This window comes from Pleurodeles waltl, chromosome 9 (assembly GCF_031143425.1).
Source record: "Pleurodeles waltl isolate 20211129_DDA chromosome 9, aPleWal1.hap1.20221129, whole genome shotgun sequence".
Taxonomy (NCBI): Eukaryota; Metazoa; Chordata; class Amphibia; order Caudata; family Salamandridae; genus Pleurodeles; species Pleurodeles waltl.
This window is the reverse complement of record NC_090448.1, coordinates 458,635,808-458,661,258: the sequence shown is the minus strand read 5'-3', so window position 1 is coordinate 458,661,258 and position 25,451 is coordinate 458,635,808. Positions and strand designations below refer to the sequence as shown.

Here is a 25,451-nt window from a genome sequence, read left to right as displayed (position 1 = left end):
TACACTTAGAGAAACACAGTACCTTGACAATATTCACACATAATGATATTGCATTATGCTTTGCTCAAAAAACTCATTTTATCCATAGCTGTCAAGGAGAAGGGGGAAACCAATATTAACTATTTGCTGACCCTGCTCTCGGACTTCCCAATTAAAGCATATAGAATAGCCATTTTTTTTTGCTAATTTACACCTAAATGGATCAGTTGAACTAGACCTAGGATTCAGTGAAGGGTCATTTAATAGCACTAACCTACAAACAAGCATTTGTAATGCAATGGGTTTTGAAATTTGTTTGAGTTAGAGCTATCGGCGTTGTAAATTCATAACTGGACTTTTCTTACCACATAAACTGCCTGCTTCATAATTTTGTATTTTCCTGCTACATAATTCCAGTGGACCTGCATATAACTAAATCAATTCCATTTACCTTCTTCCTCTATCTGCAGCAAAAAATTAAAATGTTGACATTTAGCATTCTAATTTAAATCTGCCCTGCTATTTCCAATAGAATACCACTTACAGCACCCCATCATCAGGGTTTTGGCTGGTTAACACAATTCCCAAAAGCGGAGGAGTAACTAGAGAAATAAACTAGAAGGGTCACCCAAACATATCAAGAGTGTTCAAACAGTCATAGTGTAACAAGGATGTTAAGTAGGCCTGAATCATGGTCATTACTGCAATAAGGAGAGATTAATAAAACATATACAATTATAATATAAACCCAATAAAAACCTTTAACAGATATAAACGTTTGGCATTAGACTGTAATGCTCAGAACAGCCCCTAGAGGACACCTCAATGAAAATAGCATTTGTAAGAAAATTGGTCATGTTACCATAGAGTTAGCCCCTATAGGGCATAACGACATGAAAAGAAAATGACTGAAAGTGTTGCAGTCTAACCATATATTTAGCACCTAGAGGGCGTGCATTACATATTTTCAGGGCTAACAGGCCTACTGCAATGATATTACAAGCAAGACCCTTCAAACGCAAACTACTCTCAGCTGAAAAAACAAAAGTTTCAGCCATGAGAGGTTAAAAAGACACTGAATGTAGGGAGGGGTAATTATTCAGGGGTCCCCACCAACCTAATGTGGGGACCCAGAGATGATATAGGCAGAAAGAACAGGTTGTGGTGAACATTTTGAAGGTGGTCACATTGTCTTAGGACCACCACAGGCTGTGTTATGATAAAAAAAAATTAATGGACCCTTATACAGCAGTGCTTTGTTGCGGTCAATGGTCTGTGTCCTGGGCTTGTAGCAGGATATGTGAATGCCTTCTTGTGGTGCCCATTAAAGGCGTGTGAATGAACAGTAAAACAGTTGGAGCCTTGATATGACAGACTTTTATGGGTTCAATATACTAAAACTTTTAATAGTATTTACTCTTTGAACTCCACTGGCTTTCTGTACAGAATAGATGCCAATTCAAGCTGCTGGCCCACACACACAAGGCTCTACACAACCAAGGATCCACGTACATTAACCACTGCCTGAACTTCCATCAACTACTGAGAAGACTACACTCTGACTCCCTTTCACATGCTGATACTCTCCATATCTACAGAAGAAGAAATGGAAGACCCTCCTTCTTTCATGCTGCAGCAAAAACCTGGAACAGCCTCCCCCCACACACCTCTGAACCATCACCTCACTTGCGGAATTCCGAAGGGCCCTCAAGACCTGGCTGTTCGAATAAGCCTCCGGGATCTGCAAGTGCCTGGATACCCTGGCAGGTGATTAGCTTTATAAATCCTGATTGATTGATACTATCTACTAATCTACAGCTGACAGATTTGAAACTTTTTGGTTATCCTGGTCATGGACAGGCCTTTTGCCTTCAGCTGGTAGCGTCATAATATTTTGTTGGGCCCCGGATACCATCAAGACATACAGGAAAGCTTGGCAGGCTTGGGGGTAGAGAACGTTGGTGTGTGGAAAGGAATCACAAATTCACTTTCGCAAATATACCTTCTATTCTGAATTTCCTTGCCTCATTGTCATCTTATATAACACCTATCCCAGAGCTAGAAATGGCTACGAATTAGCTATTCTTGCTGGCCATAAGCTTTCTGAGGGCAAACATATAGGGAAACACCAGTTAGTTTGTATGATGCTGATCGAAATCAGATATTCCACCATAAAACCTCTGTTACTCCTCAACATATCATGACAAACTAATTTTGCAATGGTTTCAAACACACCCTGACACTGACTCCCAATCATTGCAAAACTAAACTTTATAATATGCTTGATTTCCTTCTGTAAGAGTCCTGAATAATAAAACTCCAAATTTCGACAAGACATTACTCTCCTTTAGGTTTGTTTTTCCTCTGTTAGCAGATACACGAAGACTGCCACTAATAATGTGGAGTATCCTTATTTTCCTTCTCATCCAAAGTAATGTGTAGTGGGGTGTTAATATGGATTAAAAGCTAACTATTTAAACACAATTTCCTCAGTCGTTAATCTTTGCAAACAATACCAAGCCTACTGAACCTTCTCCTACTTTAGCCACAAAGACTAAGGCTATAATGTTTGCTGAAAAAGATACAAAAACCTTTGGGGCTCATTCAACTAGAGGAGACATGGCCTCCAAAGCCTTTTTGGTTAAAACAAAGCTAGAAGACAATCTTACATTTTCTGAATGGTCCAAAGAATCAACTTTCAGGACTCTGTATTGCAAACCAGTGTCTCACACTTCTGTGGTAGTAGTGAAAGTGGTTTACACAAACAAATTATGATCCTCCGGTTTAGTTTTAAAATATATATATACATATTCCTAGCTAGATCAGTGAGGCAATGTTCTGAGTTTATTAAAGACACAGAGACGAATATTATCCTTCCATTACCTGTATCTTGCCATCTGATTTGTTTCCTTCCCATTACATTTTCTATACTACAAATGTTCTCATTTCCTTTTTTCAATTTCAATAGCTACAAAGGAAAATTATAAAACTCAAGCATCCAGGCTTCCCTGTGTATCCAATGTGTCACCTGGGGATTCAGAAAAGGTTATTCTATTGTTTCTGTTGGGTTTCTTCAGAAGATGTTTTTCCGTTTCAGTCAAAGTATAATTTTTACACCACGAAAACAAATGGTTTCTCTTGACATCAATATATAAACTAATGGCTGACTGATGGTTTCACTTCCCCTAAGCCTATAGTTTGTGACCCAGGGTCTCCTGGGAAGTGTAGTTCACTATGGTTCATGCCTGGATAAATAAAAGTAGCAAGTTGATAAAGTATAATATTTTTCTCAGTGTCTTTAATCAGGGCTTTCACTATTCTAGGTAGAAAAATCTGGATTTAATTCATTATAAATTGGAAAAATGACTAATCGAAATGGATTTTAAGCTAAAATTGGCAGGGACAATTTATCATGGTGCCATGACAATATGGAAAAGAACTGACAGGCACAAGCTCAGGAATGATCTTTTGAAGCGCTACTATTAGTGATCAGATACACTACAACTACATAATAATGGTACTTGGAATAGGGCCAGAATGGTCCAGAAGAAGCACATGACAAGATATCAGTTAGAGTTGTCTCTTAGCCATTACCTTAGTAAGTACTTTATTATCCATATTATCTAACAACAGTTGACTTTGTGTCAAGTAAGTACCTAGCCTCACTCAATCCTTTTTAACGGTAGAGTGGGACCATGGAGGTTTCTTCAGGGTCTCCTATTACATTTGTAGCAGATGTAGGGCTGGAATTTCAGCAAAGGCTCCATACATTTTAAGAAAACTGACACAAGACAATGGGAAGATCTGTACTCAACTTGATCCATACTAATAGTAGCTATGAAAATACTCTAAGTGCCTTCCAAAGAATGTTAGTTTAATAGTTTAAAAATGTAGATTTTGCACTGACTGTGCTTCTTCATCTGACAGCCTTACATTATAGTAGCTATGGTTCTAGCAATAGTTCCATCTTAAAAGTGCATAAAAGGAGGAAATCACTCAGGGGATGCTAAAATGTACAAATAAGGCAGTCAGATTTCAAGTTTTTGAAATGGCTTGCCTTCGCAATACAACAAATACATGTTGAGTTATTAATCATTTACAAGTATTGTAACAATAGTGCTGAAATGTCCTTTTCTGAACTTCTAATCGTTTGTAATGTAATGAAAACTTTTTTTACTTACAAACTATAAATCAGTTTTTTGGTTTAATACCTACATTAGTTGCATACACTTCAGATACAAACATCTTGAGAATAATAATTTGTCTCTGTATAGCATTTATTAATGCAGGAGTGCTGCTTCAAAGAGCTCTAAATAACAAGTTAATGGTACTCAGGTAATGGGTACTTCTGGGCAAAGCATGTGCATTTTTATATTTTTACTATAAACATTAAATCAACAGCAAAGAAGTTATGCAGTATAGTTCTTTGCTTATGTCATACCTATGTGAAATGAAAATGAGCATAACATTCTGTTGTTTATGCTACTTTGGATTGGCAGCCATGTAACTGAAAGTTGCGCTCAGCAATCACTACAACAGCAGCTAATCCTATTAACATACAGTGCATTTTCTGGATTATTTATTTGTAATCAACAAGTTACTCACCTTTGGTATGCATTATCTGGAGGAGACACTATCTAGCTGCAGATTCCTTACCTTTGAATTTCACAGGCGTCAGACTGGATCCGGAAACTTTTGCATGTACATTACACCTGCGCGCGGTCGGGTGGCTTCGGTCGGTTTCGCATGGCGGCATCATTGGCGCCGGCAGTGACGTCACAGTCACCTATAGAGGCGCCACACAGGCACACGGATGTCAGTTACTTTTCACTACTTTCCACACCAGAAAAAGCGCACAACCATGAAGTGATCTGACAAATGTATGGGGGGGTGCAGGGGAGCCGGCGAGAAAGATGGTCGCATGTACGCAAGGCTCCTGCGGTCCATGGCCTACATCCATTAAAATCCTGCCCCAGAAGACCGCAACATGTGTCCATCCCTAATAATATGGGAAGTGGATTCCACGGGTAGACATCTGCTCCAACAGTTTTACCCGCACCCAACACGAGATCCATTTTTTTTTTTTTGGGCGAAAGAGTGGCCCTGCTGGAACCCGGAATGCCCTGGGCCTGCAATCACAGTCTGAGGAGGGCACAGGTCGATCACATTATCTGCGGGTGGTGTGAGTGTTGGCGTCGGAGGCTGTGTGGTAGAGCCCCGGCATGTTACTAAGCAGAGACAGGCAGGCGGCCCCGGGTTTGGCGACAGCGCATTAGAGGATCCGAAACTGGCAGAGCAATGACAGTGGGCGGTGACAAGCAAGGGCTGTGGGCAGCCTTTAAGTCTTGCGGACCTCGGTCCCTTGCTCACCCGAACAGGGACTGCAGGTGTGATACGCGAAGTGGCGGCATTGCTAGAGGCCCACACGCCCACTAACATTTACCTCTGAGTGCCTCTCATGACCAAGGTGCAGAACAGCTCCTTTGATCAAGGTGTAGGTGTCATGGGCCTCACCTGTGGTGCTGACTACGGCATGCTGGCTGCAAGCCTCATGGAACGTCCACCTACCCAAGGTTCTGAATCTGATCAATGGAGCAGTGCTGTGATGTGCTGCGGTCTTGGAAGACCTCGGACTGCCGCTCAAACTCACTAGGACTCCTAGAAGGAATACCGGCCTCACCATTTAGATTGTGCCTGTATGGGCCCCACACAGCAATCGTCAGGAATCTGCCCAGACCTATTACTAAACACTGGATGTAGCCACCAGGGGCAACATTAATTCTCCTCACATTCTCTAACCACAGCCAGGCTGCCAGCCTGACCATCTGCTTCTAGATAGATACTGCCCACGGAGCTGAAGGGGCCTGGTCCCTGGAGTGTGCGTGGGACCCAAGAACATACACCCCCCACTGACTATACTGGCTGCGCTGCTTTCGCCACCTGCATGCACCACCACACCTATAGGCAATTAAGTTGAGAACTGTGTTGTGCTACCCAAAAAGGGTGGTACAGAGACTGTGACACTGCTATCCTTGGAGACTCAGCCCCCCCTACAGTGAGAGACATTTCACCCTTCTACACTATCTGGGTCTGCTTGTGCCCCTCCGGTGAAGGTGTGGCAGGACCCCTGGTTTGTGGAACACCCTGTTCTTGTACCCAGCTTCTGTGGACATTATGTTGTTATATAAACTAGTAACGCAGCTTTCAAGATCATCATTGAGTACATGGCACCTCAAGAACCCGGACTCAATACATTTCACTGTACATCAATATGGGGAAAACCGAAGGCCACTAAACTTCAATTCAATTCCCGTAGGTCTGCCCGTTCCCAGGGGAGCAGCTCTGATCCAGAGGCCACAGAGGATCTTGCAGCCGGTGGAGCCACAGACGCAGACAATATGAAATCCCTACTAGTGGCTATGAAGCAAAGGTTTACATCTATTGAGACCAAGATGGATACTATGTGCACCAGAATGGACGCCATTACTAACAAACTGGAAAGACGGAACGGACGTCTGACGGATGGCGAGCACAGAATCTCAACAGTCGAAGACACTATAGAGTACACAGGGGGAGAAACTACTAAATACGGAGAAAGTGCTCAAACTATTATCAGCAAACAATGAAGATTTGGAAGTCAGATCCCACAAAAATAAAACCTACGTGTAGTAGGGATCCCTGATACTGGCCGAATTGAGGAGTTTTTAAAGCACCTGCTTACCAACCTCTTTGGTGCAGACTCCTTCTCCAAGATGCTTAAAGTACAGCGAGCCCACTGGGCACTGATGACCAGACTGCCACCCAGAGCCTCCCGGCCCGATCTAATAATCACTAGGCTCTTGAACTACCATGGCTGAGATACAGCGCTGCGCCTAGCTCGAAACAAGTGCACGTTACACTTTGAGGGGAACTTAGTGTTCGTTTTTCCAGATTTCACCTTCGTAGTAGAAGAAGCTCTTAGGAAAAGTATTCCCAATAAACAAAAACTGAGGCAGGCCCACATCTCCCACGCTATGCTATTCTCTGGCATAGATAGGACTCTCCCATCAAGGCAGATATCACAAATTCACCTCCCTGCAACAGGCCGGAGATTATTTTTTTTAACGCAGTGCTTCAAGAGCCTCCCCGGCAGATCAGGAGTCTTCTCAGTCCAGACTTTCATCTCCTTTGTCTGAACAAGGATAACAAGCTATGCAATGAGGAAGTAAACACAGCTTAACAGCAGCTTCTATTATGCCCCCTGACTTAATAGTACAGGAGCACGGATCAGCTGAGACACAGGTTAAGACTCATTTCAGTCACATATACATCTGACATTTTTCAACAGCAACCTGATCGGTTACGTTTTCCACAGTGGTCACTATAAAAAATCTGTGATAGAGTGCTTCCCGAACTAGCTAGGGCACACAATGTCACCCCCTTCCCTCCCTCCCCCCCCAGACACCCTCGCCTTGGCGAGGAACTTTCACACGGCTCTCTTGATGACCCCTCAAAAGGATAACCCTGACTTTGTTGGTTACAACTGTACTTTTTTTCTATGGGGTTTTGATGGTCGCAACATTCCTGTTGGGTTTGGGCTGCCAGTTTGGGTGGGGGAGGAATGGGTTTTAAAACTGTTGATGCCTTGTACATTTTCATGCTTATCAATGATATCGCCCTGACTACATAAAACAACGCTATACAATCAATCTCAACGGGCCACATTGCCCCCCTATCAGGCGCTGAGCATACACAGAATAATCAACCGAAGCTCTACATCAACTGTCTAACATGGAACATGTGGGGTTGGGGGACCCTCGCAACTGGCACATATTTGCTTATTTAGACAGACCCAACATACAATTAGCCCTGTTGCACAAAACTTATTTTACCACTGCAACATGTACCACATTTCCCACACTTTGGGCCCCCTACAGATAATACGCTACTTACTCCTATTCCCGGGCACGGGATATCAGTACGTAGGGGTACACCGTTCATCCCACAGTGACAGGGATGCTTCACCCTGATATGGGGCAAACTGGCACAATCCTCTCTCACTATAGCTAACTGTTATGGCCCGAACACTGACGACCCTTCCTTCTTTGATAGACTATGGGCTCAAATAGGAGACATTGGTTTCACATACATACTCTTGGGGGGGTGGGATTTCAACCTCGCTCTCAACGCAGAGCAGAACAGAATGAATAGGACATCGGCATCACATGCACAGCTGCCTGGCATATCTGAAACATTATGGCGGAACATGGACTAATATACGCCTGGAGAATGATGCATCCGCAGTTGGCAGAGGGGACCTTTTATTCTGGTGTACATTACAGCTGGTCCAAATTAGACTATTGGCTCCTCTCTTGTACGCTAAGGCTGTGGGTGTGAGAAACAGCGCACTTGGCATGTACATATTTGGATGACTACCTAGTCCTCTTCAAGTTAAACCCCCAGTTGCCACCTCCAACCTGACACTATGGAGGCTTTCCCCAAGCCTACTCCTGGACACTCCCTTTAGGAAAGAATTATGTCAAAAAATGCACAACTTCTTTAGCAGAAACCAAGATACGGTACCCAAGATATGTACAGTCTGGGAAGCACTCAAAGTTACGCTGTGGGGCCTATGCCTGGCTAAGAGTGGGGGCGTACAACGGGCTATTAGACATTAAATCATTAGAAATCCGGCTGGGGACATCTAATGATCTTGGAGTAGCCAAACAAATCCAAACCACCCTGGCTGAATTTTGAGACATCGCAGAACAAGATTGTCCTAACTGGGGGAAAATATGTACGGGCAAGGACACATGGGGAGGGGGAAAGACCAGGACATGCTCTAGCCACCATGATACACACAACCACTACCTTAACACTATTCTTCAGATTGAAGGCAACAATGGAATCCTATTAAGAGATACCCCTAACATATTGCAGGCGTTTGAGAAATGTTTCAGTACTCTATACACCTTGACAAGAAGACAAGGGGTAGATGTGGATATCTACCTTGAAGATGTAGCTTTGGGGTGGTTGAGTGATGCGCAGAGAGAATTCTTGGTGGTGGATATCAAAGACGACAAAATTAGGGAGGCCACAATGAAGCTGCAATCCAGAAAGGCCACAGGGCCGGACAGATTACCAGTGGATTTTTTTATTTTTTTTTATAAAACTTACGCTGGCAGTCTAGTACCGTTGCTGAAAGCGGTTTACTACGAAGCAAAACAAGATGGGATCCAACTATCCTTCATGAGGGAAGCCATGATTATCACCTTACTTGAACCTAACAAACAGGCCAATACTTGTGACTCATACCGGCCCCTGTCACTCATTACCTGTGATGCTAACAATACTAGCAAAAATGTAGGCAAACTGCCTGAGCCACTTGATGGCATTCCTGGTAAGACCTGACCAATCAGGGTTTATCCCTGGGAGGGCCACTTCTCATAACCTGCGCACATTATTTGCCTTGCTACAGAGCATAGATCAGGACCTGTCGGCAGTTGCGGTCTTTCTTGATGTCACCAAGGCTTTTGATTCGCTGGACTGGGACTAACTGATGGTTACGCTCAGACAGATGGACTTCTCTCCGGTGTTATGATCATGGCTTGCCCTCCTGTATTCCAATCCCACTGCTAGAATTCAAATCCATGGTACGGGCTCGGCACCTTTCATTATCATTCTGAGCACTCGGCAGGGGTGTCCTCTATTGCCTCTGCTATTCGCCCTCGTGATTGAGCCACTCGCCTTCAAGCTTCGACAACATCTCCCACTAGACATATATTAGTATCGCTCTACGCGGACGACATCACACTCTATCTTAGGGACCCCCGGGAGTGAATACTGTACTCCGCGAATTCTTCCACTTTAGAGTACTGTCAGGCATCCAGATAAATTGGAAGAATTCTAATATCTTCCCCCTGACCGCGACCAATAAGATTCCAACTGGACTTCCCGCTGTAGTGGTGTTACTCAAGCCTCAGGCACTTGGGCACTAAGGTGTCTAGGAACCGAGAAGAATTACTGGGTGTGAACTATGGTACTGCCCTGTGTAATTTGACTGACAGCATCACTAGTTGGATATCGCTGCCCCTCTCTTTAGCAGGCTGTATTTCTCTCATGAAAATGCTTATTTTGCCAAAACTACTATATTTGTTCCTTAACATATCCCATTCACCAGTGAGACATTTCTTTAAACCACTCAAGACAACTGATGAAATCACAGATCAACGCCGTCTCCTCTGTCTGCTTCCTCACTTTGTGCATGCTATGAACGATTTTCAAGTGGCTACCCCTACACTCATGATGCACCATGACACAGGCCCTCATCACAAGCCGACTGGACTAAGGAAACGCCCTTTACGTATGAATCACCGGACACCTCCTACCGAGACTTCAGACCATACAGAACGCCATAGCCAGACTCATCCTTGGCCTTCCCCGACGAACCCACATCACACCCCACCTCAGGCAACTCCACTGTTTCCCTGTACAAAAGGGATTCCAATTAAAGCTGCTGCCCCACACACACAAGACTCTACACAACCATGGACCCATGTCCATTAACCACCCCTGAACTTCCACCGATCGCTGAGAAGTCTACGCTCTGGCTCTCTTTCACTTGGCCATACTCTCTGCATCTACCAAAGCAGAAGTGGATGACGCTCCTTCTCTCGACTCGCAGCAGCAACCTGGAACTGCCTCCCCACGCACCTCAGGACCATCACTTCACTTCCGGAATTCCAAATGTCTCTAAAGGCCTAGCTGGTCAAAAAAGACTCTGGGGACATGCAAGCGCCTGGATACCCTGTCGGGTGATTAGCCACGCTTTATAATTCCTGATTGACTGACTGAGCTGCCTAGCTTGGGAAGGCAAACAACCACGACTGCAATGGGACCTGTTAACTCAGACCTCTGAACGTGGCGGCTTCGAGGCTCCAGACATGGAATTGTAAAACGTATGCGCCCAAGCTCACTATATTATCTTCTGGTACAAACCTTCCACTAACATGCCACACCTGGCCATAGAACAGTTATATCTGGCCTCCACATCTTCTACCGCTTACCTGAGTACAAAAACACACTCTTTAGCCCCCCCTCATCCCAGACTTCACAGTCGCCTGCACCAATGCAGCATGGGGGCATCTGACTGAAAGGGCCGGACAACCGCTAATGTACTCACCCTCCAGCCCACTTGATCATCAGTTACTTGCAAGACCACCAAAATATGGTAAATAGAGCTGGAGTCGACACTTCGGGGGGGGTAGGGACCTCTACAGAGATGGTCAATTTGTCTCTTGTGAAACACTATATGTGAATACAACACAAACACAGCTAGATATTTTCTTATACCTCAGACTAATGCATGATGTTAAAGCTGCTACCCCAGAATCCCCCCCCACCACGGACTTCATATACTGCATAAATCTGAAGGCCTAATGTCTATCCTATACTGTACAGCACAATAAGAACAGTCACTTGTGGCAGGAAGAGACCAGGAGGATTTGGGAACTGAAATTAGGCACCCCGCTCACGGATGCACTGTCGCTTTACTGTTGTCGGCAGAGAGGGCACATCACCTTGAGTAGCAGATTACGCATCATCCACTATAAATTCCTCCACAGGATGTACCATACACCAGTAAGGCTACACAAATATCACTTCCGCCCAAATGACACATGCGTTAGATGTGGGGTAGAAGGGGCAGATTTCCTACATCTGGCCTGGTCCTGTCCCCAAATTTTGAGTTATTGGAGGGAGGTTGAGACTGCCTTATCACTCATGGTTATTCAACCCATTAACCTCAAGCCATTGGTGGCAATCTTGGGGTACACAATGGACATTTAAGCAGGATTGTGTAAGTAGGTTTCGATCAGTTTACTCACTGCAAAGAGGCAGGTGCCGTGGAAATGGGGGCAGAGGTTGCATGCCAAACTTTAAAGAATGGTTTCAGGATTTGATACACTGTAAAGATCATCTCACTGTTTATGCCAAATTGTTGCCACCTAGGTCTAGGCCCAGGGATATTTAGAGACCTCTAGAGGCCTATCTCTTCTCCCAGCCATCAGATGCTGTGACAGATGCTTAACAGATCCCATGCACCGTCCGCCTAACATCATATGACAGCCATAACCACACAGCTCTGTTCAGCGCTGCCCGGAGTGGTCCTTTCGTGTCGGAGCCTATGTGTGTTATGGAGCAATGGACATTTAAAGACACTAACTATATACCCACCACAGACAAAATAGGGAACTTTACTTGCTGTAAGCCTCCTAGGCACACTTGCTGATGTATTTTGCTCGTTGGGTGATTTCAGGATGTGGTCTAGTTGATTTAGCGAACACTGGCGATGCTCATTATAGCACAAGATGATAATGCACAGGAAATGTTCTCACTGTTGACTGCTTTTATTTATTTTCCTATACAAGATGTTTTACAATGCTGTAATACATGTGAAAATGCTAATAAAGAAATATGGGTGGGGGGGGAATACAAAACTGACGAATGCATCTCTAAACTAGGGACCTGAAAGCGAAGTAACCCTAGCCCTAGAAATCCACCTGCAAAGCGGGGAGGTATGGGTTGGTCTGTAAGGAATATGCAGCTAGATACTGCATTACCGAACAAAAGTAACTTTTTCATCTTATAGAGACTTCTAGCTGCAGATTCCTTATCTTTGAATAGATACACAAGGTATACCATCCTGGCAGTGGACTGCGGACAAATTTACCTACACTAAAAAGTCCTTTAGGACCGAATGGGCAAAAAGTCAGTCTGCGGACCTGACTATCCAAGCAATAATGTTTAGCAAATGTCTGCAGGGACGCCCACGTTGCAGGCTGGCAGATGTCCAAGACTGGAAATCCACAAGCTAATGCCGAGGTTGTAGCTTTTCCTCTGGTGGAATGGGCCCTCAAGCCCTTAGGAGGGCGCTTTTTAGCCAAGGCATAGCAGATCTTTATACAGAGAACGACCAACCGCGAAATGCTTCATTTCTGCACTGCCCGACCTTTTGTTTAGCTCCTACATAGCCCACCCAGAACTCTTTTTTGTGGTCAAGGCACAACAACAAAGCTCTTTTTGGGTCCAGGCAGCGGAATCGCTCTTCTTCTTTAGAGGGATGTTGGAGGAGCATATAAGGTGGGCAGGGTGACAGACTGTCCCAAATGGAATGGGATCACCACTTTCTGGAGGAAAGAAGCCTGGGTGTGAATCACCACCTTGTTCAGGAACAAAGTAAGATAGGAAGGGTTTGGATGACAAAGCCTGCAGCTTACTCACCCTCCGGGCAGAAGTTATTGCCACTAGGAAAGCTGTCAGATGGTAAGCAGCCCAAGGGGACAATTATGTAACAGCTCCAAAGGACCACACATGAGGTAAGTGAGAACCAGATTCAGGTCCCACTGAGGAATGATGAAGGGTGTTTTGGGGGGGGGGGGGAGCGAACATATGTAAAAGCCTTTTGAAAAACCTATTTACAATAGAGGACTTAAATAAAGAGGGTTGGTCAGGCAGCTGCAAGAAGACGAACAGAGCAGAGAGATAAACCTTAAGAGTGCCCAGAGCACAGCCCTGCTGGACAAGGGTAACAATGAAGAGAAGAATATTAGATACATAGGCAGAAAGAGGGTCGATAGACTCTTTTGTACAATATTTTGTAAATTTTTACCAACGCCAGGCACATACCGTTTTGCTGGAGGGACACTTGGCGCCAAGATTACTTTACAGCCTTTCAGAGGAAGGTCAACAGCTATCAACTGTGGCCACTCACTCTCCATGGAAGGAGGCAGAGAGGTGACAGGTGTGGGTGCAGAAACCTCCCCTGCTTCTGCAACAGAAGATCCTCTGTAAGGGGTAGTCTGATCGGAGGATCGATTAGCATTCTCAGAAGCTTGTGATACCAGACTCTCCATGCCCAGTCCGGAGCCACAAGAATGACTTTGGCCCAGTCATTCCAGTCCTTCTTGAGAACTCTGGGCAGAAGCGCTATGGGTGAAAAGGTGTACAGGTGACCTGAACTCCAATTGAGACTAAAAGCATCCCAGAGCGATTGCCACCTTGGAAACTCCAACACGCAATACTGTTGACACGCTGCGTTCTCTTCGGAAGCAAACAGATCTAACCAAGACTCTCCTCACTGTTGAAAAGACCTTGTGCCACCTCTGAATGGAGATGCCATTCGTGGTCCACTCGGCATTGACGGCTGAGTTTGTCCGCCCTGGCATTCAGAGAACCTGCCAGGTGTTGAACCACCAGGGTTATGCCCTGCTGTTCCAGCCATGCCTAGAGATGCAGGGCCTGTTGACAAAGTGTCACTGACCCCATCCCTTCCTGCTTGTTGCAGTACCACATGGTGGTGCTGTTGTCCGTGAACACTTGCATTAATTTTTCCCTTTACAGAGGGAACAAATGCTTTCAATGCCAACCGGACTGCACAGAGCGCCAACAGGTTGATCTGGAGCACGGATTCTACAGGACATCAGACTCCTCTGATCTCCACCTCTCCCAGAAGGCCGCCGCATCCCAGGAGTGACGCATCTGTCACTACGGTCAGATCTGGTTGGGGAAGGGAGAGAATTCTGTCTTTGACCCAATCATGGTTCATCAGCTACCTCTGCAGGTCTTTTCTAGAGATCTGGACCATGTAGGAGAGATTCCTCTGATTCTGCGCCCAATGGAACTTCAGGTCCCACTACAGAGCCTGAATATGCCATCTGGCATGGCTCACCAGCAGGATGCATGAGGCCCAGCAACCTCAAGAGTTGTTCTCATCGAAATCCAGGATAGAGACTAAAACATCGGTATCATAACTTGAATATCCTGGATTCGCTGCTTGGGTGAATAAGCCCGAAACTGCACTGTGTCCAGAACAGCTCACATAAAAGGGAGTGTCTGGGAGGGTGTCTGGTGTGACTTCGGCACGTTTATAGTGAACCCCAGAGAATGCTGAAAGTCCAGCATAGCTTGAAGGTGGGAGACGACAGCCTGGGGCGAGCCCTCCTTCTACAGCCAATTGTTGAAGTAGGGGAAGACTGAAACCCCAAACCTGTGCAGATGAGCTGCGACCACCGCTTTCACCTTGGTGAACACCAGAGGGGCGCTAGTAAGACCAGAGGAGAGCACAGTGAATTCAAAGTGCTTGTGGCATACCTTGAACCGCAAATAGTGCCTGTGGGCAGGTAGGATGGGGATGTAGAAATATGCATCCTGCAAATCCAACACTAACAGCCAGTCTCGTTGGTCTAGGGCAGGCAAAACCTGAGCCAAAGTGATCATCTTGAATTTCTGCTTTTGAGGAAGGGATTTACGGTTTGCAAGTCTAGAAAAGGGGGAAGATACTTGTTCTTTTTAGGAATCAGAAATTAGAGGGAATAACAACCACTGTCTACTTCTTATATTGGAACACCTTCTATAGCTCCGTTGGCCAAGACAGCTGCAACTTCCTCTTGGGGCTGAGACATAGGATTCCCTGCCAGTTGTTCTTGAGTTGGCGGCACTGGGGGAGGGAAAGTTTGGGAAGGAGGGAGTAGCCCCTTCCAATGGTCTGCAAGACCCATTTGTCTGATGTAAGGGAATGCCAGTGGAGGAGATGATTTTGGATTCTCCCTCCAATTGGGTATCCATGGTCTTGCAGAAAGGTGGCAATCTGTGCTCCAGCTAACCCAGTGTCATCACAAAAGCCCCGGCACACACAGAGCTTTCTGACAGCCTGGGAGACACGCAGACGACTCCCCAGCACAGGAACAAAAGCAGTTGCCGTGGAAAGAGGTGTTACATCCTCCCTCAGGTTGTCCACTCAGGGTGTTAGCCCAAAAGGTGAGCTTCAAAGGTGAAGCCGCCTTTGTGAGGGAAGAAGCGCCAACATCCCTGAGTAGGATGGCTTTTGTTCATGCAGACGAAGTGTAGAAATGATCAAGGAGGGAAAACTCACCCCCAAACCCGTTATACATGGGCGTGTAGCCCTCTGGTAGCTACACCTCTAGGGTGGGCTTCCATGCTCCTAACAACCAAGGAAGGGTTGTGCCATCTTGAAGGGGACAACAATGCGGGCCTCTGATAGCTAAATGCCAGACAACACAGGAACATCATCATTAGGTAGGAGGGGACCCATTTGCCCACTAGCTAGTGACCGCGTGGTTCCCTCAGGGCACTTTCCTGTGATCAATGTGGTACTCCTGGCACGCTGACCCTCAGATCATGCAGGAATCACAGAGACGAATGAATAAGTACAGCACAGCTGACCTTGGAACTGCACAGAGGCTGTACCACTGGAAAGGCTGCACCTGCTGCAATTTGGGCTTGGAAAGCTTGGACTGTCCCTTCTCCACCCCACTAAGATCACACTTAATTGCTGGTACAGAACTCTGCCGCTGATGTATCACTGTATCAAAAGCTGGCTAGGAAAAGCCCTCTCAGGGAAGGAGCCTGGATCCCAGAGGTGAATGGACTGACAGGTTTTTGATATTAGGATGCCACTGGACTGTTGAAACTCAGAGACGTCTGGCCCACGACCCATACAAAATCTTTACAGACTTGACTGTGGAATACGACCCACGCAAGTCTCAATACTTCAGAATTCTACAACAACAACATGCTCTGGATAGCTACAAACATAGACTGACCTCTCTTTCAGACTTTAAGCTCCTAGAGGCAAAACTGACTATAACAAGATTGAGAATAGGGGCACCTCTAGTCTGTACCACGTACCAGTGGACAATGCTCCAGAATTTCTGACGGAACTTTGAACCAAATGGACAACGGCCATAGGGGAGACAGACGACAATTGGTCAGACGCAAAAATGACCATATGCAAGTCGGCTTTATCAGCACGATTGAGACTCATACAATTTAGGTATTTTTACAGGGAGTATTTCTCTCCAACAAGAATTTACCATATGAAGAGATCATTAACCCCTGATTGTACGAGATGTGGCCCGACACCTGGTTCTTTCATGCACATGATCTGTGAATGATCCATTTTCCAGACATACAGGACACAAATGAATAAATACTTGGGTGAGATTGCGAGTATCCGTGGAGGGATCCCACAAGAGTGTTTTTGTGGGGATTCAGGCCGGATGGGATGTTAACAAGGGTGATATGGCTTGAATTGATTGGAGGCATGGACCACTGTGCTGTGACAGAGGAATACCTCTACAAGTCCAAAGGATGTGCAAACAACATACCAAAATATGGTGGAAATGGTGAAACTATATTCAAGTGTCTTGACCATTCTTAGGTTCATGAGATCACCCTCCCCCTACAATACAGCTGGCCAGGAACCCTCCCATGACTTTCCTGCCCCCTCAGGCTTAGACTCATCATGTACCTACACATATTGTATTTGTAATGCTGATAGTGCTACTGGATTTTTATATAAAGTGCAGTTTTTTGTTTGTTTGTGTTTTCTAAGAAATAAAATAAAACAGATGTTTAAAACAAACAATATAAAAATAAAAGAAGGCAACCTGGACAGAACAATGGCTAAATACATCCTCATGGCCAAAGGTCAAAAGGATCTTCAAGGCCAAACAATTCAGACAAAACTTACTTACATTTTGGATTTACACCAACATTTTAAAACCCATTTAAAACCCTCAATTTGTTTTTGTTTGTGGGCTCCAATTTTAATAACTTAAAAATACGTTTTCCTAAGCAGCTTACCAGGTTTAGCTCTCCCAGTCATCGTGCTTGAGGCGATAGTAAGAGACTGGGGTTTCACTGGATCTCCTGGCACAGGATATGTGCCTGGACTAGGAACTTGTATGTAAGGTCCTACAGCTGCCACTCTACCAGACGTACTTAACGTAGACTGAGGTGATGGTGTTCCATTGATACGATTCAGCTGAAAGGAAAGGCAACAGTAATTTGTTTAAACTTGCACAAGGTGCAGACTGAAACAAGAGAGAAGGGTTCCTAAAGCAAATACAAAAATGATACATTTCATCCATATTTACTAAATTCCACACATACACTACTGAATCACTAAATTTTGCACATACCTTGCTCAATGGAATAAAATCATGATTTCAAACAAAGATTAAGGCTGGGGGTTAGCACTATTCTGTCACTTTTTTCAAGTTACTGACTCAGGAAGACTGCTTACACAGAAAGGTGTAACAGAATGCCATGCCAAAAGGCCAATCCACTACCTTCCTTGTGGAAACCTGAGCGTGGTTTAAGGCCTTGTGTACTTAGTTGAAATGCAAGCAAAATTAGCATCTTCCTACTTTAAGGACAATATTACAACCCATTAATTGACAATGTCATACAGTCTCAAGATTTGAACTTTATAATTCAACACCCATACAAAATCTGGACACTGGGTGGATGTCATCGGTGCTCTGTAGGGGCTCAGGTATGGAATTATGTTTCTCCAGTTCAGCAGCAAAAATCTAGCTTCGCAAAAACAAAATTAAGACTTACGCCTACTTGTTTTAACTGACCATTCTCTCCCATTCAAGCACTGTTCACTTCAGACACTGCCAAAATGCAACGGTGTAACTGGATTTCCCACCACACAAACGTGCAAGCCATCTATTTTAAGGACTTACGCCAGATATAGTAAAAAATCTAATCTGCCCTGAAGGGAATCGTCTGTTGCAGAGTTATCAGCCTACAATGAGTACCTACCAGAGGCCAAGATCCTCACTGGATCGCTTTTGTTCAGGAGTGAACAAGCCAGTAGTCATGGAGATACCCAGAATCACAAATTAAGATCTGGGTTCCAAAACATGAATAACAGTGATGGTGAATAGGTAGATTTAACATGCTTTTTGGATGGGGTCCATTAGAGCTTTTTAATTGCTTTGCGTCACCCATAAAATGAGGTCATATCAGTTAAGTCTATACCTACTTGTTTCACGTAAGAGTGCTGTATATATACATCCAAGGTCATATATTTAGCAGAAAACTGGACGCATATATAAAAACATAGTTAACAGGTTCGGGTAGACTGACATTTTCCAATTGAGTATCTCAATAAATAGGTAAAATAATTCTATTTAGTGCAAGAGTGGAACAGCCACCTGCTACTGTTGTGTTCAAATATTTATGAACGCCATATTCTTCCAAGACATCCTTTACAAGAAGGCTGTATTGTTACTTCCAGTACCATCTTCCGCCATGTTCACAGAGTGGCAGTTGGGGCAGGGTTTTACAAAACAGCTCTCCTTCTTTTGCTTCGGTTTATAGTTCTGACATAGGAAACATTTCACTGCTTCAGTATCAGATCGGAGACAATGAAGATGATCTGCTCTTCATGAAAAATCTAACTGCATATATAAAGACATGCACTGCTGGAAAAGTGTTTCTCTCACAAAAAGTCAAAAAAATGGTAATAAGGGAATCAGGGGAAAAAATAAGCTGCCACCAAATAAAGGCAAACGTAAAATATATAAGCTAAGAGTCTGCAATGTATGAGCACACAAACATTATCAGGATGACAGCAAATTGACAAGAAATGATAAGAATGATAAGAAGCGTTGTATGTAGTATACTATTAAAATATGGTTTATGTCTAGATCACTTTTGCTTTTTATCAGTGATTTACATTACAAACCTTACCTACCCTACGCAAAATATGAAGGGCTAAGGAGTTATTTTGTACATACCAAATTGTTAAAGTACCATGGGTATTAAACAAGTTAGGGTTCTCAAGAAAGCTCATCTTACAGGAATGTTTTCTTTTTGACGTGCCTCCATCTTTTTCTTGTACAATCGCTCACGGAGTTCACCAATACGTTTATCCATCATTGCCACCTCCGTGTTGCGTTTGTTCAGAAGTTCTTTCTGTTGCTGAAGTTTTGAATTCTGCTCCTGGTTTAGGCGGTTACGGATCTGATGAACCACACAGTAAAACAAAGTTACTAGTATAATATTTAAAGTCCTTTTTAACTATACATCAATGCATTTATGATGAAGCACAGAGTTAAACTAGAATTATCACCACCACTTACTAGATACCTCCATTCATAGTTTCCTTTGTATTCATAATATATTACATTTACACATAAATAACTAGTAACTGTTTAGTGGCATGTGATATGCAGTTGTTTGGCCATATTCCCCGTCAAAAGCAGTACAAGCATAACTTAACATTCCGTGCCATGCTATCAGTCTTTTCACATACATAAGAAAAGATGAGCTAATGTTTTGGGAAAGACCTTAATTAAAAAATATTCGTTGTGTGGCCAGGACAACAGCAGGGAAACAGCAAAGTAGTGATGTTCCATTTTGCCAGCTACCGGTGGAGTGGGGTCCTGGGGGTTTAGGGTGGCTTGTGAGTTTGTAGGGGGTGGGTTTAATTTAATATCAAAGGAAGGAGGGCTCTCCCACATCTCAAGTATGAGCAACTAGTTTGACAGCCCGCAGTAAAGTGGGATGGGTTTTAAGGAAGGCTTTGTGGAGATAGAATGCTGAGGGACACAGACTAGGGTCATTTGTTTTTTCATACCTGTGGTAACATGCGGAGGCCGATTACTGTGAAGATAGCAACAGTTGAGCTGGTGCTTGAGATTAGGAGGAGAAAAGGAGGAGCAAAGGTAAAATGGGTTGTCTGACAGGTTGGAGCTCAGGGTTTCATCCCAGTAGTATGTCAGTGACTTGCTAAGCAGAGGAGTTGATGGAGGTGGCAAATCCTACAAAAACATGTTAAAGGAAAGTGAAGAGGGACTAACTAAAGTTGAAAACCTCACCAACAGGTGTGAAATCTTTCCATTGTTTTAGAGAGCAGTCTTGAGATCTTCCAGGAACTGTTCCATTCTAATTTTTGTTGTTTACAATAAACACAGAGGCTCTGGACAACAAAACTCGCAAGTGGCCCACTAGTGGATATTTACCACCTGTTCTGCACCACTGGATAGAAAACTGGCACAGAATCAATCCCACTCCCCACTTCGGACTCTTGCCTGCAGCTCATCCACTGCTACAATCCTGCCTCCCAACCAGAGGGCTTTGTTTCGGTTCACAGGAATTCTAGGTTCAAAGACCATATTATGCCATGTCATTTAGCCATTTAACAAATCTTGCACAGCGGATGGCCTGTGCGGCTGATTAGTAAATTGGTTATAAAACAAAATTGGTTTCAGTAGTTTATCACTTAAGAACATTAGTGTGTTTAAGCAAGTAAGTGTTTAAAGTTGAAAACATGATTTTTTATAGATGCAGACAGCTACGGGGTCAGGGGGGACAATAATGTACTGGAAAAATTTAGTAACACGCATCATGGTTATTAGCGAGGGATAAAGGAAGAAGCACCAAAAACCACAAAACAAAATGTGAGCATGCAGTGGGTAGTGCTAGTTGCACAGCAACAGTTCAGGTTTGGAACATGATGCATGTGTACTGCAAGCCTCACTTCCCTTCCCATGTCCACCAGTTCCAACATCTCAACTGTTATCTTTCAATGTACAAGTAAAAGCAAAATTTGTGGAGATACACTCAAGAATACAGCCACTCTCACGAATGAGCAGGCACTCTCAAGCAGACACAGTCAACCGTCGAGCAGATGCTGTCACGGACACACTTCAGAAGGCACAAACTTGTGTGTAAAGTGCAGTACTGAAGTGTGATGGCACTCATTTTAAAGGGTAGATCTTGGCACATTAAAATTGTGGACATGGCCAAAAAACCTGGATTACATTTTTTATCTGCATGACATGTAGCTTCCAAGTTCGTCATTTCAGTCACTGGCATCGTCTGCAACTTTGAAGTGATAAAGGGAGATGGGGCACACGGAAGGTGACTAGATGACTGCAAAGGAGCATCAACATCATTCATCTATTTTCTCTAAAAAAGGAATTGGCTAGCAGGTCTTTCATAGCACTCCTCATATTTCACCCAGCTCGGTTGTCCTGATTAACTGGGTTGCCATAACTGGGGGTGAACCTTCTACAACTTTCAAAACAGTGCTTCTACACACTGTCTGATATCCCCTGGCCTGGTATCTTGGTGCCTACTATAGCAGTCAAAGCGTTGGCACTCATGCGGCGTCCTAAAGCCGGTCATCTTTCACAAACAGAAACTAGGAATGTGTTCTCTCCTTGCCAAAACACAGGTTTATAGCTAAACGTAAACCTAAAACACAGCCTGATTTTATGCGGATAGTAAAGTTAAACCAAGCTACAGTCAGCATGAAACAGGATCTGAGACAAATATACTGCATCAGCACAAGCACCTGTCCACAACAATCTTGAAAGGATAGGGAAATGTAGAGCTGCCCACTACAATGTACTACACCACAGAAACAAAACATTATTTGATAAATGGACCAAAGCAAAATGTTCTTTAAATTACACCCAGTTATGCTAGCGAAGTGCAGTTTACATATTTATTTTTTTAAACTGTTCTGGACACAGGAAAATAACTGTAGAAAAAGTAGACCAAAGATGCTCTTCTGCTTAAATAGGCTGCCAAGGTCCCATGCTACAAATCATATGTCCAAAAGGTGTATGTTCATAGCATCGATTTAATTGAAATAGATATTCTCATCGCTTACCTGCAATTCTTGATACAACTTTTTCAGCTCCAATGCTGCTGGCCCTGTCATCTGCCCATTATAAGACTGGAATCCATTTAATTTTCCTTTTCTCAAGTCTTCCAACTGTTGAGTAAGTTGATCTACTTTAAGTACGGCAGCCTGTAGCTCTTGCTGCTTCTCCTGAAACATGTCACTGATGTGCTCAATTTCAGTTGCTGAAATTATAGTACAAAAAAAAAATTCTAAGTTACTTACTCTGTACCACAACAATAGACTCAGTGAAAATATAAATTATTTTAGTATTTCCATTGACCAGAGGTGATATGTTATGTATTCTGTGGTAGGAATTCAACTATACTAGTTCAGTGCTGGCCAAAGTCTATGTGCATGCAAAGAAAGGTCTCAGTCTGTCTGCCCTGCTAAAACAACTTAATAGAATGAGTCCAAGATGTAGTACAAATTAATAGATACTGTTTAACGTTTAGACGTATTCAATAATGAGCTGTCTAAAAATAGTGACCTGGGGTGGAAGCGATCACAGGCGTCTAATCTGAACCCTAGACCTTTTTTATCATACTAAAGGAAAACTGGCCAATCAGAAAATTAACTTTATTCTTATGATATCGAATAGTTGTGAACAATTCTGTTAAATGGTATAAATTCTATCAGAGAACGGTAATGCCTATGCTACACAAAATAATCTGCACATAGGAAGGGGTGTCTAAGTCAGATAGTGGAGCACCAAGCTCCGACATCACTCAGCACATCTGACTGACTAAGAATGTTATTACTTAGTCCAATAAATTTAAAAGATCAGACAAAATCAACTTAGTGTGATAAGGAATGCAGAGTTGCAAAAAATGTTAAAATGAGAGTGCCTCACTCATAATCATAGACTTTCTCTTAGTACAAAATTCAGCAAAAAGTCCATAGTAGGAAAAATAAAACAAGCATTTGCAATGCAATCAGTCTCATATTTGCTAGAGTTAGAGCTACTGGCATTGTAAATGACAATCTTTTTTACCCATGTGTTTTGGTACGGAATGGAGTGGATGCATGTGGTGTGGCGTGGAATTATGTGGGTTATGTTGTGTTATGTTATGATATGCTGTTTGTCTTAAAATATGCTATGTTGTGTTATGTTCTGCTATGTTGTGTTATGCTATGAGAGGCTATGTTGTCTTATGTTGTGTTCTGCTATGCTATGTTGTGTTATGCTGTGTTTTGTTATGCTAGGCTATGTTATGTTGTGCTGTGTTATGTTAAGCTATGTTGACTTATGTTGTGTTATGTTATGCTATGTTGTGTTGTATTTTGTGTCATGTTATGATACGCTATGTTGTCTTATGGTGTGTTATGCTATGACAGGCTGTGTTGTCTTATGTTGTGTTATGCTATGCTCTGTTGTGTTATATTAGCTATGTTGTCATGTTATGCTATATTGTGTTTGTTATGTTATGCTATGCTATGCTGTGTTATGTTATGCTATGGTATACTGTGTTATGTTGTGTTATGATATGCTATGTTGTGTTATGTTATGCTATGCTTTATGTTATGTTATGATATGCTATATTGTGTTATGTTATGATATGCTCTATTGTGTTATGTTATGCTCTATTGTGTTATGTTATGCTATGCTGTGTTATTTTGTGTCATGTTATCCTATGCTATGTTGCATTATGTTATACTGTGTTGTGTTATGCTGTGCTATGTTATGTTGTTGTGTGATATTGTGTTATGCTGTTGAGTTATGCTATGCTGTGTTATATTGTGTTTTGTTATGCTATGATGTGTTATATTGTTATGCTATGTTGTTATATTGTGTTATATGTTGTGCTATATCGTGTTATATGTTGTGCTATATTGTGTTATATGTTGTGCTATATTGTGTTATGTTACTCTATGTTGTGATATATAGTGTTATGTTATGCTGGGTTATGTTATGCAATGCTATGTTGTGTTACGCTATGCTGTGTTATGTCATGCTATCTATGTTGCGGTATTCTATGCTATGTTGTGTTATGCTATGTTATGCTATGCTATGTTTTATCTTGTGTTATGTTATGTGTGGTATGTTGTGTTATGTTATACTATGTCAAGCTTTGTGTTATCTTGTGTTATGTGTGGTATGTTGTGTTATGTTCAATCAATCAATAATTTATAAAGCGCGCTATGTACCCATTAGGGTTTCGAGGCGCTGGGGGGGGGGGGGGGGGGGCAGGGGGAGCCCGGGGGGGGGGTGCTGCTATCGTTCGAATAGCCATGTCTTGAGGAGTCTCCTGAAGGTGAGGAGGTCCTGGGTCTGGCGTAGTGAGGTTGGGAGTGCGTTCCAGGTCTTGGCGGCGAGGTAGGAGAAGGATCTGCCACCAGAGGTCTTGCGCTGGATTCGGGGGACGATGGCGAGGGCAAGGTTGGCAGAGCGTAGTTGACGTGAGGGAACGTAGAAGTTGAGTCTGGTGTTCAGGTAGGTGGGTCCGGTGTCGTGTAGAGCCTTGTGTGCGTGGGTGAGGAGTTTGAAGGTGATTCTCTTGTCCACGGGGAGCCAGTGGAGGTCCCTCAGGTGAGGGGAGATGCGACATCGGCGGGGTATGTTGAGGATCAGGCGGGCGGATGCTTTCTGGATGCGTTGGAGTCGTTTGATGTCTTTTGTTGGGATGCCTGTGTAGAGTGCGTTGCCGTAGTCGAGTCTGCTACTGACGAGGGCTTGGGTTACCGTATTTCTGGTTCCTGTTGGAATCCACTTGAAGATCCTGCGGAGCATACGGAGGGTGTTAAAACAGGAGGATGAGACTGCGTTGACCTGTTTGGGCCTGGTGAGGGCGGAGTCGAGGATGAAGCCGAGATTTCGTGCGTGGTTGGCTGGGGTGGGTGGAGGGCCCAGGGTGGTGGGCCACCACGAGTCGTTCCAGGCCGAGGGGGTGCGTCCGAGGATGAGGACTTCCGTCTTGTCGGAGTTAAGTTTTAGGTGGCTGTTGCTCATCCATTCGGCAATGGATTTCAGTCCCTCGTGAAG

At 43.8% G+C, this 25,451-nt stretch overlaps 1 protein-coding gene across 3 annotated transcripts in view; it reads right to left on the bottom strand.

The window, feature by feature from the left end:
* The window catches only part of PPP1R13B (protein phosphatase 1 regulatory subunit 13B), a 411,799-nt gene that overhangs the window by 136,739 nt on the left and 249,609 nt on the right, over positions 1 to 25,451 (bottom strand). For all 3 annotated transcript variants that reach the window (XM_069207265.1, XM_069207264.1, XM_069207266.1), the window contains 3 exons: positions 22,457 to 22,653; positions 19,633 to 19,797; positions 17,623 to 17,803 (listed from right to left, as the gene is read on the bottom strand). In XM_069207265.1, coding sequence (XP_069063366.1) covers positions 17,623 to 17,803; positions 19,633 to 19,797; positions 22,457 to 22,653 — 543 coding nt within the window. The remainder of the gene's footprint in view (positions 1 to 17,622; positions 17,804 to 19,632; positions 19,798 to 22,456; positions 22,654 to 25,451) is intronic.